We start from the raw sequence: 19,751 nt of genomic DNA on the forward strand, positions 1-19,751 counted from the left end.
TGGAATTGCTGGGTCTAGTGGTAGATTAATTCCCATTTTCCTGAGGAATCTCCATACTGATTTCCAAAGAGGCTGTATGAGTCGGCATTCCCACCAGCAATGGAGGAGTGTTCCTCTCTCTCCACATCCTCTCCAGCATAAATTGTCTTCGGTGTTTTTGATTCTAGCCATTCTGACAGGAGTAAGATGGTATCTCAGAGTTGTTTTGATTTGCATTTCCCTGATGGCTAAGGATCTCAACATACATCCAGCCACACTGAAACTTTTAGAAGAGAAAGCGGGAGATACTCTTCAACGAGTTGGTACAGGAGACCACTTCCTAAACATAACACCAGTGGCACAGGCACTGAGATCGACAATTAACAAATGGGACCTTCTGAAACTAAAAAGCTTCTGTAAGGCAAAGGACACAGTCAAAAAGACAAAAAGGCAGGCCACAGAATGGGAAAAGATATTCACTAACCCTACATCTGACAGAGGGCTAATCTCCAAAATTTACAAAGAACTCAAGAAACAAGCCCCATTTTTTTTAAAAACTGGGTTGTTTGGCTGTTGGTGTCTAGTTTCTTGAGTTCTTTATATATTTTGGATATTAGCCCTCTGTCAGATTTGCAGTTGGTGAAGATCTTGTCCCATTTTGTATGCTGTTGTTCGACATATTGGAGGTGTCTTTTGCCTTATAGAAGCTTTTCAGCTTGATGAGGTACCATTCATTAATTGTTGATCTTAGTGTCTACGCTATTGGTGTTCTGTTTGGAAGTTGTCTCCTGTGCTGATGCATCCCAAGCTATTCCTACTTTTTCTTCTGTTGAGTGCATCTTGTTTAATATTGAGATCCTTGATACACTTGGACTTCAGTATTTTGCAGGTTAATAAATATAGATCTCTTTGTATTCTTTTACATGCAGACATCCAGTTAGAACAGCACCATTTGTTGAAGATACTTTCTTTTTTTCTCTTGTGTATTTTTGACTTCTTTATCAAAAATCAGGTGTCCATAGGTGTGTGGATTTATGTTTGAGTCTTTGATTTGATTCCATTGATCAGCATTTTTGTTTTTATGCCAATACCTGTGGTTTTTATTACTATAGCTCTTTAAATCATGGATGGTGATACCTCTGGAAGTTCTTTTATTGTACAGGATTGTTTTAACTATCCTAAGTTTTTTGTTTTTCCATATAATGTTGAGTATTGTCCTTTCAAGGTTTGAAGAATTGTGTTGGGATTTTGATGGGGATTACATTGAATCTGTAGATTGCTTTTGGTAATATTGCCTTTTTTTTTCTATGTTGATTCTACCAGTTCATGAGCATGGGAGATCTTTCCATCTTCTGATACCTTCTTTCTTCAAATCCTTTAAGTTCTTGTCGTATGGGTCTTTCACTTGCTTGGTTAGAGTTATACCAAGATATTTTATATTATTTGAGGCTATTGTGAAGGGTGTTGTTTCCCTGTTTTTTTTCTCAGTCTGTCATTTGTACATAGGAGAGCCAATGATTTTTTAAGTTGATCTTGTATCTAGCCACATTACTAAGGTGTTTATCAGTTGTAGGAATTCCCTGGTTGAATTTTTGGGGTCACTTATGTATACTATCATATCATCTGCAAATAGTGAAAGCTTGGCTTCTTTCTTTCCAATTTGTATCCCCTTGATCTCCTCTTGTTGTCTTATTGCTCAAGCTAGAACTTCGAGTACGGTATTGAATAGATATGGAGAGAGTGGACAGTCTTGTTTTGTTCCTGATTTTACTGGAATTGCTTTGACTTTATCTCCATTTGATTTGATGTTGGTTATAGACTTTCTGTAAATTGCCCTTAATAGGTTGAGGTATGTCTTTTGTATTCCTCCTCTCTCCAAGACTTTTATCTTGAAGGAGTGTTGGATTTTGTCAAAGGCTCTTTTGGCATTTAATGATATGATCCTGTGTGAGTGTGAGTGTGAGTGTGTGTGTGTCTGTGTGTGTGTGTGTGTTTTCTTTCATTTTGTTTATATGGTGGATTACATTGACAGATTTCTGTATATTGAACCATCTCCTGCATCTCTGGGATGGAGCCTACTTGATCATGGAGGAAGACCTTTTTGATATATTCTTGGATTCTGTTTGCAAGTATTTTGTTGAGTATTTTTGCATTCTATTTTCCTGAGGGAAATTGGTCTGTAATTTTCTTTCGTTTTTGGATCTTTGTGTGATTTAGGTATGGGGTGACTGCGGTCTCATAAAATGAATTTGACAATGTTCCTTCTGTTTCTGTGTCATGGAATGATTTGAGGATTATTGGCAATAACTCTTTTTTGTACACTAACTATCTGATCCTGGGCTTTTGGTTTGGGAGACTTTTAATGACTGCTTCTATTTCCGTAGGAGTTATAGGTCTATTTAACTTTGCCAAGTGATATCTATTGAGAAAATTGTCCATTTCTTTTAGATTTTCCAATTTTGTGAAGTATAGGTTTTTGAAGTACAACCTGATTGATTCTTTGGATTTCCCCAGTGTGTGTTGTTTTGTCCCCCTTTTTAGTTCTGATTTTGGTAATCTGGATATTCTCTCTCCATCTTTTAGTTAGTTTGGATAGGGCTTGTCTGTTTTATTAATTTTCAAAAGAGCTCTTTGTTTGATTGGTTCTTTGAATTGTTCCCTGTTTCTATTTTATTGATTTCAGCCCTCAGTTTGATTATTTCTTGCTGTATAATCCTCTTGGGTGTGTTTACTTCTTTTTGTTCTGGAGTTTTCAGGTATGCTGTTAAGTTGCTAATATGAGATATCTCCATTTTTTAATGTAGGTACTTAGTGTAGCCAGAGGCTTTTCTGTGTCCCATATGGTTCCACAGCTGCTTATAAAATAATCACTCAGAGTCTTAATATTACTTGTAACTGTTTGGCTGATGACTCAGGCTTATTACTCACTAGCTCTTACATATAAATTAACCTATTTCTATTAATCTGTGTATTACCATGTGGCCCATGGGTTACTGGTAATGCTCTTCTGACATCTTATTCCTCCTGTGACTGCTGGCCTGGTGGCTCCCTTGACTCCTCCTTCTTTTCTTCCTTTATTCAGTTTGGCTTTACTGCCTAGAGTATTCTGCCCTGCCATAGGTCAAAACAATAAAACAATAAAAGCAACACATATTTGCAGCATGCAGAAGGACATCCACATCAACTTAGTGTTATGAACTTTCCCTTAGCATCACTTTCACTGTGTTCCATAAGTTTGCTTGTGTTATACATTCATTTTCATTGATTTGTAGGAAGTGTTTAATTTCTTTATTTCTGTCTTGCCCCAGTAGTCATTCAGAGAATTGTTCAGTTTCCACGAGTTTGTAGGCTTTCTGTTACTTTTGTTGTTGTTGAAGTCCAGCTTTAACCCATGCTTGTCTGATAGGATGCAGGGGGTTATTTCAATTTTCTTGTATCTGTTGAAATTTGCTTTGTGTCCGTATGTGGTCAGTTTTGCAGAATTCTGTGAGGTGCTGAGAAGAAGGTATATTTTGTGTTTGGGTGAAGTGTTCTGTAGATATCTGTTAGCTCCGGTATTTCTCTGCTTAGTTTTGGTTTGGATGACCTATCAGTGGTGAAAGTGGGGCATTGAAGACCTACACTATCAATGTGTGAGGGTTGATGTGTGATTTATTTATTTATTTATTTATTTATTTATTTATTTATTTATTTGGTTTTACGAGACAGGGTTTCTCTGTATTGTTTTGGAGGCTGTCGGTCCAGCCTGGTCTCGAACTCACAGAGATCCGCCTGCCTCTGCCTCCCGAGTGCTGGAATTAAAGGCGTGCGCCACCACTGATGTGTGATTTAATTTTTAGTAATGTTTCATAATGTTTCTTTTACAAATGTAGATGTCCTTGCATTCAGGGCATAGATGTTAAAAATTGAAATGTCATCATGTGGACTTTTTCCTTTGGTGTTCTTCTTTGTCTCTTTTTACTGATGTGCTACATCTTGCTCCATCCCTTTACTCTGAAGTACTGTCTATCATTGCTGCTGAAGTGTGTTTCTTGTGTGCAGCAGAAGGTTGGGTCCTGTTTTGGCATCTGTTCTGTTAGTTTGTGTCTTTATTAGGGAATTGAGTTCATTGATATTGAGAGTTATCTATAACCAATGATTGCGGATTCCTGTTATTTTGCTGCTGTTAGTGGTGGAGGTGCTGTGTGTGTGTGTGTGTGTGTGTGTGTGTGTGTGTGTGTGTGTGTGTATGTGTCTTCTGTTGGTTTCATGGGGTGAGATTTATTTCCTGTATTTTCATGGGTGTAATTAATCTCCTTGTGTTGGAGTTTTCCTTCTAGTACCTTTTCTAGGGCTTGCATCTGTAGTTCTTGTTGTCTTACTTGGGTTCTCCCTCTCCAAGATTCCAAATCTCAGTTTGTATTTTTTTTTATTATTTCTATTTCTGTTTTTAGGTCTTGAAAAATTTTGTTCATTTCCTTCAATTGTTTGTTTGGATTTCTTTAAGGGAGTTTTTTCATTTCCTCTTAAGGATCTTTATCATCTTCATGAAGTTGGTTTTAAGGTCATTTTCTTGTGCTTCACCTCTGTTGAAATACTCAGTGCTTTCTGGTCTCTGGTGGTGACCTATTGCCTTGACTGTTGTTGATAGTGTCCCTATACTAGCCTGTAGGCATCTGGATTTGGGGTCATTATAGGTCTAGATACTGATTTCTTAGTTTGTCTTTGTTAGATGGATGATTTGTCCCTGGTTTCTGTTTCATCTCTAGTCTTCTGGCTGGAGTGGCCTGTGGTTGAGTAGAGGGACTCCACCCATGTTGGGGACTGAACTTCTGATGACTGGAGTTGTGGCCAGGATATGGTTACAAGGAAGGGAGGGGTATTTGAAGGGTAGTCTGGGTGGGCACTTAGAGAGTGTGGGACAGTCTGCTAGTGGGTGGCCAACTGGAGTTCTGTTAGCTGTCATGGCATCTCGTGGAGCAGAGGACTTTCCTGGAGTTGTAGACTGGGGTATGTGGGGTTGATTTTTTTAGGGGAGGGTTTCTCTGTGGCTTTGGAGACTGTCCTGGAACTTGCTCTTGTAAACCAGGCCTGGCCTCAAACTCACAGAGATCTGCCTGCCTCTGCCTCCCAAATGCTAGGATTAAAGGTGTATACCACCACTGCCCTGCTGGAGTTGTTGATTTTTGAGGAGACATTTTTTGTGATGGCTTTCATGTTACTAGTGTTGTCTATGAGGATTTCCTATTTTAAGTTAGTTGGTTGATACTTTCTAATACAACCATGTGGAATAAGCAAGCTTGTGTGCTTCTTATTTCCTTTGCTTGGTGAGCCCTGGCTGTGTTCAATGTTGCTTAAAGCTTAGCTGTGAAGTTAGTGTTGATTCATGGATGAGATGTCAGTTTTGAAGAAGAGGGGAGTACAGCCTCTTGCCTTATTAGCCAGAGGAAGTGGACTGTGGTAGTGAGGGGATTTATACTGGGAGCAGTGTTTTGTGTGTTTTCTAATCTTCAGGTAAGGTTTGTGGAAGTGTATGTTGAAGCAGAGGATCCCATGGCCTCTTCACTTCACAAGCCGAGGTGTGTGCCAGCGTGCGTGCTTACGTGTGTGTGTGTGTGTGTGTGTGTGCACACGCGTGAGTGTGTGCTAGGTAGGTAAAGTGGATTATGTCCTGTTGGGGAATGTGTTCGGTGGCAGAGGGGTAAACTGGAGATGAATGGGGTGCTTTTTTGACCACCCAGGCTACTTTGGGGAGGAGATGAGAGTGAATGTGATACAGGGGAAACTGGGGTCCCTTTTGGGGTTCTCAGTCTTACTAATGAAAAAATTTAAGAGTGTACTTAAATGGAAGCTCAAGAATAATTTTATTAGTTTATCCCCCAACTCCCAGCAAACAAGGGTAAAACCTAACAGAGAAGAGAAAGAAAAGTCCGTGTCAATTTAAGTGGGTATGGAGGGTCACATGGCAGACTTAGAAGAGGAAGACCCAAATTCTTAAGGAAAGCATGCTTAGAGAAGAGATAAAAGAAAAGAAAGGAAATGAATGCCTTTCTAAATAATTTGGAAAAAACTGACAGGGATGCTTGTCTGTAAGTAATTACACTTGGTGGTGATTCTAGGAAGGAAAAGTATACTATCTCATGAAAGGACTAAATTATTCCACGTATTTCTTTATCCTGCCTTTCCAAGGATGGTGAATGACCAGGTTCGAATAGAATGTAGGCCTCTACCAAAGCCAGAGATTCCATTCTTGACCCGGAGTTTTTCATGTTCTGATATCCTGGTAGTTAAGCTATGTCTTACGTTCCTAGCTGGAATGAGTGGCATTGAGGGTGAAACTGTTGTCTGGAAGCAGGAAGCTGTGCATCTCTTACTTCTTTGGGGGCAGTTCTAGTGGGCAGTTGAGTGTGCATCAGAAGGAAAGCTCTGGACCTTACCTACCTATCTTGAGTCTGTGCTGACTGAGAGGGGAAGTGTGTGCCCATGTTTACTTTTTTTTTAATTTTAATTTTTAAGTTTAAATTTAAATTAGAAACAAGGTTGCTTCACATATCAATTCCAGGTCCCTCTTCCTTTCCCTCCCCTCCTCCCAAGCCCTCCCACCAAATCCTCCAATATCCCCTCATTTCCCCAGGGAGGGTGAGGCCCTCCATGGGGGTGTCCATAGTCTGTCATTTCATCCAGGGCAGGGCCTAGACCTTCCCCCTAGAGTCCAGGGTGAGAGTGCATCTCTCATTGTTGGATGGGCGCCCAAAGTCCATTTGTATACCCGGGATAATACTGATCTACTATCCAAAGCCCAATAGATTACCTAGGCCTCCTCACTGACACCCACATTCAGGGGGTCTTAATCAGTTCCTTGCTGGATTCCCAGGCATCAGTCTGGGATTCAAGAGCTAACTCTTGTCAGGTCAGCTGTTTCTGGGGGTTAAACCAGCCCAGTCTTAACCCCTTTGGTCATCAGTCCTCCCTCTCTGTACTGGATTCCTTGAGTTCAGCTCAGGGTTTAGCTGTGGGAGTCTGCCTCTGCTTCCATCAGCCATTAAATGAAGGTTCTGTTTCCCAGACTCTCTGGTCATGGGATTGTAGGCTGGCACTCCCCAGATCTATGTCTAAACTCCATATATGAGAGAGTACATGCCATGTTTCTCTTTTTATGACTGGGTTACCTCACTCAGGATGGTTTCTTCTAGTGCCATCCATTTGCCTGCAAATTTCAGGATTCCATTGTTTTTTTTTCCTGCTGAATAGTACTCCATTGTATAAATGTACCACATTTTTTCTATCTACTCTTCTGTTGAGGGGCATCTAGGTTGCTTCCAGGTTCTGGCTGTTATAAATAATGCTGCTATGAACATAGTGGAACAGACATCCTTGTTGTATGAATGTGAATCTTTTAGATATATTCTGAGGAATCTCCATACTGATTTCCAAAGTGGCTGTACTATTTGGCACTCCCACCAGCAGTGGAGGACTGTTCCCCTTTCACCACAACCTATCCAGCATAAATTGTCATTGGTGTTTTTGATTTTAGCCATTCTGACAGGAGTAAGATGGTATCTCAGAGTTGTTTTGATTTGCATTTCCCGGATGGCTAAGGATGTTGAGCACTTTCTCAAGTGCCTCTCAGCCATTTTAGACTCCTCTATTGAGAATTCTCTATTTAGTTCTGTAGCCCACTTTTTAATTGATCCTTTGGTATTTTGGAGACTTGCTTCTTGAGTTCTTTGTAAATTTTGGAGATCAGCCATCTGTCAGATGTGGGGCTAGTGAATATCTTTTTCCATTCTGTGGTTTGCCTTTTTGTCTTGCTGACTGTGTCCTTTGCCTTACAGAAGCTCCTCAGTTTCAGGATGTCCCATTTATTAATAGTTGATCTCACTGTCTGTGCTACTGGTGTTATGTTCAGGAAGCTGTCTGCTGTACCAATTTGTTCAAGGGTACCACCCACTTTCTCTTCTAAGAGGTTCAGTGTGGCTGGATTTATGTTGAGGTCTTTGATCCATTTGGACTTAAGTTTTGTGCATGGCGATAGACATGGATCGATCCCCATTCTTCTACATGCCAGCATCCAGTTATGCCAGTACCATTTGTTAAAGATGCTTTCTTTTCTCTATTGTATATTTTTAGCTTCTTTGTCAAAGATCAGATGTTCATATCTGTATGGGTTAATCTCAGGGTGTTCAATTTGTTTCCATTGGTCTACGTGTCAATACCAAACTGTTTTCAGGACTACAGCTCTATAATAGAGCTTGAGGTCAGGGATGGTGATGCCTCCAGATGTTGCTTTGTTGAGTAAGGTTGTTTTGGCTATCCTGGGTCTTTTGTTTTTCCATACAAAATTGATTATTGTTCTTTCAAGGTCTGTGAAGAATTGTGCTGGTATTTTAATGGGGATTGCATTGAATCTGTAGATTGCTTTTGGCAGGATTGCCATTTTTACTACATTGATGCTACCAATCCAAGAGCATGGGAGATCTTTTCATTTTCTGAGGGCTTCTTTAATTTCTTTCTTTAAAGACTCAAAGTTCTTGCCATACAGGTCTTTCACTTGTTTGGTTAGCATTACCCCAAGGTATTTTATGTTGTTTGTGGCAATTGTGCTATTTCTCTGATTTCTTTCTCAGCCCTTTTATTGCTGTATATAGTAGGGCTACTGATTTTCTTGAGTTGATCTTGTAGCCTGCCACTTTGCTGAAGGTGTTAATCAGCTGTAAGAGTTCCCTGGAAGTGTTCTTTGGGTCATTTATGTAAACTATCATATCATCTGTAAACAGTGAAAGTTTGACCTCTTCCTTTCCAATTTGTATCCCCTTGATCTCCTTTTGTTGTCATATGGCTCTAGCTAGAACTTCAAGTACAATATTGAAAAGGTATGGAGAGAGTGGACAGCCTTGTCTCGTTCCTGATTTTTAGAGGAATCACATTGAGTTTCTGTCCATTTAATTTGATGCTGGCTGTTGGTTTGCTGTATTATATAGCTTTTATTAAGTTTAGGTATGTTCCTGTTATCCCAGATCTCTCCAAGGCTTTTATCATGAAGGGGTGTTGGATTTTGTCAAAGTCTTTTTCTGCATCTAGTGAGATGATCATGTGATTTTTGTTTTTCTGCTTGTTTATATGGTGGATTACATTGATGGATTTTCATATGTTGAACCATCCCTGCATCCCTGGGATGTAACCTACTTGATCATGGTGAATGATTGTTTTGGTGTGTTCTTGGAACCGATTTGCCAGTATTTTATTGAGTATTTTTGCATCAATGTTCATGAGGGATATTTGGTCTGAAGTTCTCTTTCTTAGTTGTGTCTTTGTGTGGCTTGGAGATCAAGGTTATTGAAGCCTCGTAGAAAGAGTTTGGCAAAAACCCTTCTGCTTCTATTGCATGGAATATTTGAGAAGAATTGGTAAAAGCTGCTCTTTGAATCCATGTTTACTTTTTTTTATTTTTTATTTTTTGGTTTTTTACGAGGCAGGGTTTCTCTGTATTGTTTTGGAGGCTGTTGGCTCAGCCCGGCCTCGAACTCACAGAGATCTGCCTGCCTCTGTCTCCTGAGTGCTGGGATTAAAGGCGTGCGCCACCACCGCCCGGCCATGTTTACTTTTTTTAATGATAGTTTTATTATATTTGTCCCATCTTCTCCACTTATGGTATTGGGGGTTGACTGTCATATATCAGCCTTGTGCTCAGCAGTTCTTCCACACTCCAAGACTTAATACAGTGACTGTTTTAAAATCCCTGTCTGATATTTCTCACATTTCTAAGAGTGGTTTTATTTATTGTCTCCATTTTCTTTCCAGGTCATGGATTACTTTTCATATGTTGTATTTAATATTTTTTAATTGTATGCTGGATATTAAGGCCATTATATTTTGTTCCAGCAACTGTTCAGCAGGCTGCTTTATATTTTAGACTAAGCCCTTCAATGGGTGATCAATATCGTTCTCCAGATTGTCTTGTTTGCCCTTAATAAACTAGCGTATAGCTTGTGTTCTGGCCATAACCCTCTGCTTTTAGCTGCCCCCCCCCCCCCTTTTTTAAATGTGCATGGGTGTTTTGCCTTCATGTTTGTCTGTGAACTGTGTATGTGTGCCTGGTACTCGAATAGGCCAGAAGAGGGCATCAAATCCCCCCGTGACTGGAATTATTGAGATTGTGAGCTACCACTGGGTGCTGGGACTCAAACCCTGGTTTTCTAGAAGAACAGCCAGTGCTTCTAACTCTTCAGCCCAGTACCATTTTTCAGTTTCTCATTCTTAACCATTATCATGACTTCGTCTACTATGATTTTTCTCCTTTAAAATATGTATCCCTTTGTTTTTATTGAATTCACAATATTTACACAAGATAAAAGTACCAACTTCTGTCATCTACTTAATTGTTTCAATTTTTCTGGGATATTTCTAGTGAAATACAATCCACATTACTGTTTGAGGATAAATTACCACTCGGGTTAATAACCCATCTTTTAAATTCTTTGTGTAAGTGAATTTAGTTTGGAAGGATGGGATTAGAAGGCTATTTCTTCTCAGAATAAAAGTGACATAATGGCAATTAAGGACATCTGATTTTGGTTTCAGATATATTTTGCCACCAATTAAGGAGTATTAGATGTATTGATATTAGCTAGCAGCATAGACTGTATAAGAAAGCAATAATTTGTTTCCTATCACCTATTAGCACAAATGAATGCATAGTTTTTAAAGAGAACTATTGTATTTATTTTACATCTTGTTTCAGTATAATTAAGAAGGTTTTCTTTTTTTTTCCCTTCAAATTTCTTTCAGTAATCCTAAATCGGAGAGTCAGAGAGTAAATAAAAAAGTCAACAATGATGCTTCACTTAGAATTCATAATCTATCCATTTTGGTGAAACAGATAAAATTTTATTATCAGGTAAGTGGCCCTTTCCTTTAAACTGCACTTTAATAGCAATGCACATATTTATATTTCTAAATACAAGTATTTAAAATTTTTCTTTGTTAAGAACTTTCATAAATGTAATAGTTTGGTTGCCTACTTGAATTATGTTTTTGATGTATGCTTTTTTTACACTAAGTTGAATACATATTTCAGTAATTAATTCTGAACATTATTATTATTGTTATTTTAATGTCTGGATATTTTGCCTGCTTGTATGCCTGTGTACCGTGTGCGTGCCTCTTGACAATGGAGGCCAGAAGGAGACAAATTCCCTGGAACTGGAATAACAAATGGTTGTGAGCCACCATATGTATGCTGGGAAATGAGCCAGAGTCCTCTGGAAGAGCAACCAGAGCTCTTAACCTCTGAGCCATGTCTCCTGCCACATACCTCAATTCTTAATGCTGCTAGTATATCTCTTAAAATTGGTGGTTACTTCACACAATTTTTTGTTTCATAACCTATTTTTAAATGTTTATTTCATTTTTTATAGTTTATGTTTTGTTCTATTTCATTTACGAGTTATGGAGAAGTGTGCTTTTAAATTAAACATACAAAGCTTTTTAAGTAATTAAATTTTTTGTTCAGAATATTCAGTTTGTATGCTTCTGATTTTTTGACATTTCTTTTTTGGGGGAATGCTTTTGTTTTGTTTTGTTGAGACAGTTTTTCTGTATAGCCCTGGATGTTCTGGTACTCACTCACTCTATAGACCAGACTGGCCCTGAATTCAGAGATCCATCTGCCTCTGCCTCCTGAGTGCATGGACTAAAGGCGGGACCATCATGTCTGGCTCTAAATTTGAGTTGAATGTATATAAACTCACCCAGACCAAAACAGATACCATTTATCATGGTGCTTAAACTTACAATCCTGGGATTAAGAGTTCCAGGCCTCTGGGTGGGGGAGAAATGTCCATCAGTTCCTGAGGCAGGTGAGAGGGCTGGCCCTGAGGGCATAGGTCAGGAGAGCTGCCCCTGTATGTTGCATGAACAGTATATTAGAACAGACCCCACTGGCAGAGGTTTAGGTGAACCAGCCCTGAAGTGGTGAGCATGGGAGAGTTGTGCCCATCACTCCTTTGTCATGTGGCAGCATGGGTGGGGGATAGATGTCCCCTCTGCTCATCAACACCTGAGGCAGGAGTGAGAACTGGCCCTGAAGTCATAGGAGCGGGAGAGCTGGTCCTGCCGCTCATCAGCTGCACACTCAGGACAGTGGCCACTACACCACACTGTAGAGCAAGGCTGGAGGTGTAGGTATGGAAGAGCTGACCCTGAGGACATGAGAGCAGGAGAACTGTCGCAGTTCATTCCTTTTCACTATAAGGATTGAACTAGCCAGGCCAATGCAAGAGAACTAACTCTGGTTGTGAGAACGAGGGAGAGCTGGCCGACTGACCAACCTTGCAACTACCCAGGCCCAGAGCCAGAGTTATGAGTTGGCCTACTCCAGCATCCACTCCGTTTGTGATCTTCTGGAGCACATGAAGGGACCAACCGGTCTTACAGATCCAAAGCTGCAGGATCTCTGCAACACAGGGCAACAACAGGATAATCAAGAGGACTTCCGTGAGGGCCCAGCATCAGTAGTGTAGCAGAAACCAGAAGCCTGCAACCAGACCAATGATTTTTTGCAGTAAACACTTGCAAGTAAAGATATATAGGCAAAAGGGTTTACTGTGTGACTAATTGTGTCACACTATAGCTTCCATAATGAGATTTTTCCTCTGTCCCCCTTTTTTCTCCTATTAACCTTCCTTTTATTTTATTTTGGGGGGGCAGTTGCAAGGATGGAGGGTGGATACGAAGGGGAAATGAATGGGATGGAGATGCATGGTGTGAAAGACACAAAGAACAAATAAAAGAAAGTAAAAAAAAAAAAAAAGAGTCCATGCTCTACCAACTGAGCTAGTCAGGCAGGTGGCATTTCTTTTCTTTCTTTTTTTAAAACATTTTTTAAATTTCATTTTATATTCTAGCCAAAGCTCACCCTGCCCCCTTCTCCCACCCTCCCTTCATGCCCTCCCCCCAGACCACTCCCCATCCACTTCTCCCAAAGGGCTCCCATAAGGAGTTTACACAATCTGGTACATTAAGTTGCGGCAAGACCAAGCCCCTCCCTGCTGCATTACAGCTGAGCCTGACATCCCCCCCATAGGGAATGGGCTACAAGTTAGCTCATACACCAAGGATAGCTCCTGGTCCTACTGCCAGGGGCCCCTCAGATAACCCAAGCTTCACAATTGTCTCCTGAATACAGAGGCCCTAGTTTGGACCCCTGGAGGCTTCACAGCTGTCTGTCCAGGGTTCTCTGTAGATTTCTCCATCATGGTCTTGGTCTCCCTTGTTCATATATTACCCCCTCCCTTTCTTCAGCTGGACTCCCAGATTTTGGCCTGGTTCTCGGTTGTGGATCCCTTTGTCTGGTTCCATCAATTGCTGGATAAAGGCTTTAATGCTAATAGTTGGGGTATTCACCAATCTGATTACAGGGGAAGGTCAGTTCAGGTACTGTCTCCATTATTATTAAGAGTCTTACCTGGGGTCATCCTTGTGGATTCCTGGGAATTACCTTAACACCAGGTTTCTCCCTAACTCCCTAGTGACTCTCTCTATCAAGGTATTTCTTTCCTTGCTCCCCCTCTTCATCCCTCCTGCCCCCTGACCATCCCATTCCCTTATGTTATCATTCCCCATCCCCTCTCCTTTATTGACGCTCTCACCCGCAGTTTACATGGGAGGTCTCATCTAATTCCCAGAGCAATCCATCCCTCTTAGGGTTCTCCTTGTTACCTAGCTTCTGTGGAGCTGTGGATTTTAGTCTGGTTATCCTTTGCTTTATGTCTAATAACCACTTATGAGTGAGTACATGCCGTGTTTGTCTTTCTGAGTCTGGGTTACTTCACTCAGGATGGTTTTTCTATTTCCATCCATTTGCCTGCAAATTTCATGATGTCTTTGTTTTTTCAGCTGAGTAGTACTCCATTGTGTAAATGTACTACATTTTCTTTATCCATTCTTCAGTTGAGGGGCATCTAGGTTGTTTCCAAGTTCTGGCTATTACAAATAATGCTGCTATGAACATAATTGAACAGATGTCCTTGTGATGTGATTAGGTATCCTTTGGGTATATGCCCAAGAGTGATATCACTGGGTCTTGAGTTAGATTGATTACCAATTTTCTGAGAAACCATCATACTGATTTCCAAAGTTCAAGTTTGCACTCCTACCAGCAATGGAGGAGTGATCCCTTTTCTCCATATCCTCTCTAACATAAGCTCTCATTAGTATTTTTGATCTTAGCCATTTTGACAGGTGTAAGATGTTATCTCAGATCCCTGATGATTAAGGATATTGAGCATCTCCTTAAATGTCTTTTGGCTATTTGAGTTTTTTCTGTTGAGAATTCTGTATAGCTCTTATTTAAATTGGGTTATTTGGTATTTTGCTGTCTAGTTTGAGTTCTTTGCATATTTTGGAGATCAATCCTCTGACAGATGTGGGGTTGGTGAAGATGTTTTCCCATTCTGTAGGCTGCTGTTTTGTCTTACTGACAGTGTTCTTTGCCTTACAGAAGCTTCTCAGTTTCAGGAGGTCCCATTTATTAATTGTTGCTCTCAGTATCTGTGCTACTGGTGTTAAATTTAGGAAGTGGTCTCCTGTGTTAATACATTCCAGGCTACTTACTACTTTCTCTTCTATCAGGTTAAATGTAACTGGATTTATGTTAAGGTCCTTGAGCCATTTGGACTTGAGTTTTGTGCAAGTTGATAGATACGGGTCTGTTTGCAATCTTCTACATATTGACGTCCAGTTATACCAGCACCATTTGTTAGATTCTTTCCTTCTTCCATTGTAACTTTTTGGCTTCTTTGTCAATAATAAGGTGTTCATAGATGTGTGGATTAATGTTAGGGTCTTCAATTCGATTTCTTTGATGCATGTGTCTTTTTATTACTATAGCTCTATAGTAGAGCTTGAAGTCAGGGATGGTGATGCCTCCAGAAGTTCCTTTATTGTACAGGGTTTTTTGGCTATCCTGGGTTTTTTGTTTTTCCAATGAAGTTGAGTAATGTTCTGATAGATCTGCCTTTATATGTTACTTTGTTGTTTTCCATTGCAGCTCTTAATATGCTTTCTTTATTCTGTATGTTTATTGTTTTGATTATTATGTGGCAAGAGAACTTTTTATTTTTCCGGTTGTGTCTATTTGGTGTTCTATAACCTTCTTGTACTTTTATAGACATGTCTTTCTTTAGGTTGTGAAAGTTCTTTGAGTTGGACTTCTTCTTCTATCCCTGCTATTCTTAGGCTTGGTCTTTTCATGGTGTCCCAGATTTCCTGGATATTTTGAGTTAAGAATTTGCTGAATTTAATATTTTCTTTGACCAATGAATCTATCTCCTCTGTCATATATTCAACACCTGAGATTCTCTCTTCGAGCTCTTGTGTTCTGTTGCTTATACTTGCAGCTATAGCTCCTGATCATTTACCCAATATTTTCTGTTTTCAGAATTCCCTTGGTTTGTGTTTTCTTTATTGCCTCTATTTCAGTTTTCAACTCTTGAAGCATTTCCTTCACCTGTTTGATTGATTTTTCTTGTATTTCTTTACGGGATTTGTTGATTTCTTCCAATTTTTTTATTTGTCTTTTCTCCATTTTTTAAAAGTAATTTACATTTCCTCTTTAAGGGCCTCAATCATCTTCATAAAATTATTTTTAGGGTTATTTTCTTCTGCTTCGTCTGTGTTGGGTGTTCAGGTTTTGCTGTTGTAGAGCCCTACTTGCTGGTGGTGCTGTGTTGCTCTTTCTGTTTTTGTTCCTCCAGTTGGTGCATTTGGTGGCTTTGGCTCTGCTGGTCACTCCTCCAGATGCAGGTGGGCCTGAGCCTCATGTAGTTCCTTTCCAGGTGCAGGTGGGCCTGAGGCTCATGTAGTTGCTTCTCCAGGTGCAGGTGTGGCCCCTGCTCTGGTGATCGCTCCTCTAGGTGCTGGCAGGTCTGTGACTCTGGTGGTCGCTGGTGGGGGGGGTGGGGGCGGATCTTGTGCTGAGGATGGCCTGGGTGCTGGCTCCTACACAGGTGCTCTTTCCCAGAGGGACTTGTTAAGATAGCAGCTGCTATTGTTGATGCTTCTAGGCCACCATGGCCACTGCTATGCTTCCTCTCAGGTGCTTCCAGACCTGGGCTGCCGACCCTGCCTGACACTTCCTAGCCCAGGCCACCGCTGCACTGTGCTCCATCTCTTTAGTCAGGGTTTCTGGGTGCACTTAAGTCAGGGTCGAAATCAGTTTTTCACAGGGGCTTTCTTTTATGGATTATGCATCTGGCAAATGTTCCTATTCCAGGGCTGGGCAGATCCGACCACAGCATGCTTGACTAGAGAGCGTAGCAGCTCCCCCTCAGATGCTCTAACAAGCAGTGAGCTACTCAATGGGCTCCAGTTCTGGCTCCTAAGTCCCCAGCATATCTTAGTCATTACCTAGTGTAGCTTTATTGATGAGAAAGAAGAGTTGAACTGCTGTTCTGAGCTGAAGGGCTTATCTAGTTCCTTTATATACTTGGAAGCATTATCAGTGTGTGCAGATGAACATAAAATTGTTTTAGAGAACTGCATCATTATGTCTACATTTCCCCCTAATTATTTGTTTAAATATTCTGAGCAAAATCTTTTATTTGTTGTTTCACAATTTCATGTATGTATGTACAGTGTATCTTAATTATTTCCACCAGCCTTCACCTGCTTCATCCTCCCACTTCTTCTGGAAACCCCTTCCCCATAAGTCCTGTTAGTGCTGCCTGCTGGAATGTTGACTGATCTTGTTGACAGTGTGTTCATGAGTACAACAGTCGTGTTATGTCCAAAAGACAGTATCTGAGACCCTCTGACTCTTAGGTGCTTTCTGCCCCTTCTTTCTCAGTGTTTCCCAAATTAAATATTTTTATGTGAAATTTGTTTCCCCTCACTCTTTAATGCTCATCATACTTAATATAGCAAAGGCCAACGTTAACCTGTGTCTATATGCTTTTGTAGAATAGTGCTATAACCTTAGAATAGATTAACTTTATGACTTTTTAAAAACTTTGTGAGTTTTAAATGCTTCTTTATTTATATGCATATGAGTGTCTGGATGTATGTATGTGCACTGTGTGTGAAGGCACACGCATGTGCACGCAAGCATGTGTGTGTAGGAGACCACAGAGGCCAGAAGCAGGTATCTTATCTCTGGAACTGGAGTCATAAGTAGTTGTGAGCTGCCATGTGGGTGCTGGAAATTAAATCTCTGCAAAAACAAGTGGTCTTAACTACTACAGAGTCATCTCTCCAGCTTCTCTTATTTTTTTCAACTCTACATAATATTTGTCAAATCAAATCTGTTTCTTCAGACTGAGCTACAGGTTTCTTTTCTCCTATATGCATGCCCAGTGTACAAGGTGGTCACAAGAGGGTGTCAAGCTCCCTTGGACTGGTGGTACTGATAGTTGTCAGGTACCTTGTGGGTAATGGGAATCAAATGGAGGCCTCTTCAAGAACAACAAGTACTTTTAACCACTGAGTCATCTCTTCAGTCTTTCTTGATTTTTAAGACTGTAGTTTATATGTATGCATGTTTTGCCTATATTTAAGCCTGTGTACCACACGTGTTCAGTTCTCATGAGTGCCATAAAAGGGTATCAGATCCCTTGGAATTAAAGTTACCGAAGGTTGTTAGCTGCTATGTGGGTCCTTTGCAAGAGCAACAAGCACCCTTAACCACTGAGCAGTCTAACTCTTCAGCCCCAACAATTGTATATTCTTGACTAATTGTCCCATTGTTGACAGTAATGATCGTTATCTCTAATGAGTGCTTTTGACTTGATATCGACCCTGTTCAGTATTACAAATTGCCATTTTTAATTTCTCATCTTCTGCATAATTTTCATCTTTTCACTTTCAGTCATTTTTGTTGGTAGAGAACAGTAGGATTTTTCTTAATCTAGTAAGCTTTTTTGGTGTTTGTTTGCTTGTGTTGTGTATTGAACCCAGGACCAAGTTCTCTGTCATACTGTTCTGTGTCCTCAGACTGGAATGCTTCTTTTAATTTAATTACAACTGTATACATTTAGTTGTATTACTGACTGACTTGCTGACTCCTATAAACTTATTTCCCTTTTTGGAAAACACAGAAAAGACATCACTCTTTCTCTCTTGTTTACTTAGAGGTTTGGTGTTTTACTGAATTGGAAATCTTATTTTTTTCTCTTTTGTCATTTATCTATTCTTCTAAGTTTTATTCTTTCCAAAAATCTGAAATTGTGACTTTTTTTTAAACTACTCTAGATATCTTGTGCAGTGCTATCTTAGTAGCTGAGAATCACTTTAGTCTGTGCTGTACCTAGAACGTTTTTATGCTCTGAGTTTTAAAAGATAACTGCTAGTTATAGTACTGTTTGGCTGTTCTTTGCTCTTGCCCCTTGGAATGTGTTGTGTACTTTCCTGGCTAGGGTTTTCCACTGAGAGCCCTAGCGCTATTCTGATGAGGTTTTCTGTGTGAGTGAATTGGCATTTTTTTCTTGCAACTTTTAGTTTTGTGGTTTAGCATGGTAACATCATGGAGAATATCTTTTGTGGTCATGTCTGTTGAGGGTTTTTAATGGGTCCTGTACTTGGGTATTCGTTTGTTTTTCCTAGATTTGGGGAATTTTCTAGTATTTATTTAAATTGTGTTTGACGTCTTCTTGTGCATTCAGTTGGTGCTCAGGTTCAATTTCATGGCTGTGGCATAGATGTTTTGATAGTTTGGGTTTTGCTTTTTTTTGGAGTGGTAGTGGATGTAATATTTCTTTGTCTCTGTCATCAGTCATTGACTCTCTCATTTGGTGCTGCTAGTCACTGTGATTTTTTTTGTATTTAATTCATTGAATTTTTCACCTGTTTGCTTTTCTGGGTTCACTTTTGTTTGTTTGTTTGCTGTGTTATCCATTTCCCTGCTGGATTTTCTGTCAGTATTGTTGACTTTGTTGTCTAGGTCATTAATTTACTTCCTTGCATTACATCACCTTATTTCACTTCTTTTTGAGACTAGACTGCCGTGTTTTTACATTTTATCCATTTCTACATCTTTTAATTCATTCAATTATACTTGATTGTGAACTTTCTTCTTTTTAAAACTTTTTTTAAAAAAATTTTAGACAGGGTCTCACTATGTGCATTAGTCTGAGGCTCAGGTCAGGTTGGCCTAGAACTCATAGCGATTCTTCTGCCTTTCTTTTGGAGTGCTGGAGTGAAAGACATGGGCCACCCCACCTGTCTCCTAAGTGTGAACTTATACAGCAAGGGGATTGTTGCTTTTTTCATATTTTGCTCCCAATTTGCAACTTATACCTTTGTCGAGGTTGGTATCTCTTATTTGGGATTCTTCTTAGGTAGAAGCCTCCTTTCACGTGCTCAATCCCTATTGCGACTCAGAGAGGAGAAAATAAGCAGCTCCTACTGCAGACAAAGCATATGCACAAAAACAAAAATCAATGATAAGTAATATACCACTAAATGCTGTAGGTAAGAAAATGGGAAAAATTCGTGTTAATTATGAAGTTTAAAACTAGGATAAAAGTAATAGTATATGTGTAAACTAAAGGATGCTGTCAGGGGAAGGATGAATGAAGAAAAACAAAATAAAGACAAAAAAGATAAACAGAAATTTTAAGTACAAGAGACGAAAAGAAGTAACAGAAAAAAAATGTAATGAAGTAAAGCTACTAAGGGGATAGAAATAAGACCATAAATGGTTTAAAAAGTAACATAGTAAGTAAAACTAATTCTAAGAAATAATAAACACATGTTGAAAAACAGACCAAAGAGTTAAAAGGAATGACAAAGAATTGAGG

The 19,751-nt window shown here is 39.8% G+C and overlaps 1 protein-coding gene across 8 annotated transcripts in view; it reads left to right on the forward strand.

Moving 5' to 3' along the window:
- Ccdc88a (coiled-coil domain containing 88A) overlaps positions 1–19,751 on the forward strand; it is a 147,337-nt gene that overhangs the window by 27,258 nt on the left and 100,328 nt on the right. For 7 of the 8 annotated variants that reach the window (XR_002382770.2, XM_040733247.1, XM_040733248.1 and 4 more), the window contains exon 3: positions 10,747–10,855. The exons of the other annotated variant lie outside the window; for it this stretch is intronic. Coding sequence is in view for 6 of the 7 variants with exons in the window: in XM_040733247.1 (XP_040589181.1) it covers positions 10,747–10,855 (109 nt within the window). In the remaining variant the exon portion in view is untranslated. The remainder of the gene's footprint in view (positions 1–10,746; positions 10,856–19,751) is intronic. 8 annotated transcript variants of the gene reach the window in all.

The sequence above is a fragment of the Mesocricetus auratus genome, unplaced genomic scaffold, assembly GCF_017639785.1.
Source record: "Mesocricetus auratus isolate SY011 unplaced genomic scaffold, BCM_Maur_2.0 Super-Scaffold_100029, whole genome shotgun sequence".
NCBI classification, from domain to species: Eukaryota; Metazoa; Chordata; class Mammalia; order Rodentia; family Cricetidae; genus Mesocricetus; species Mesocricetus auratus.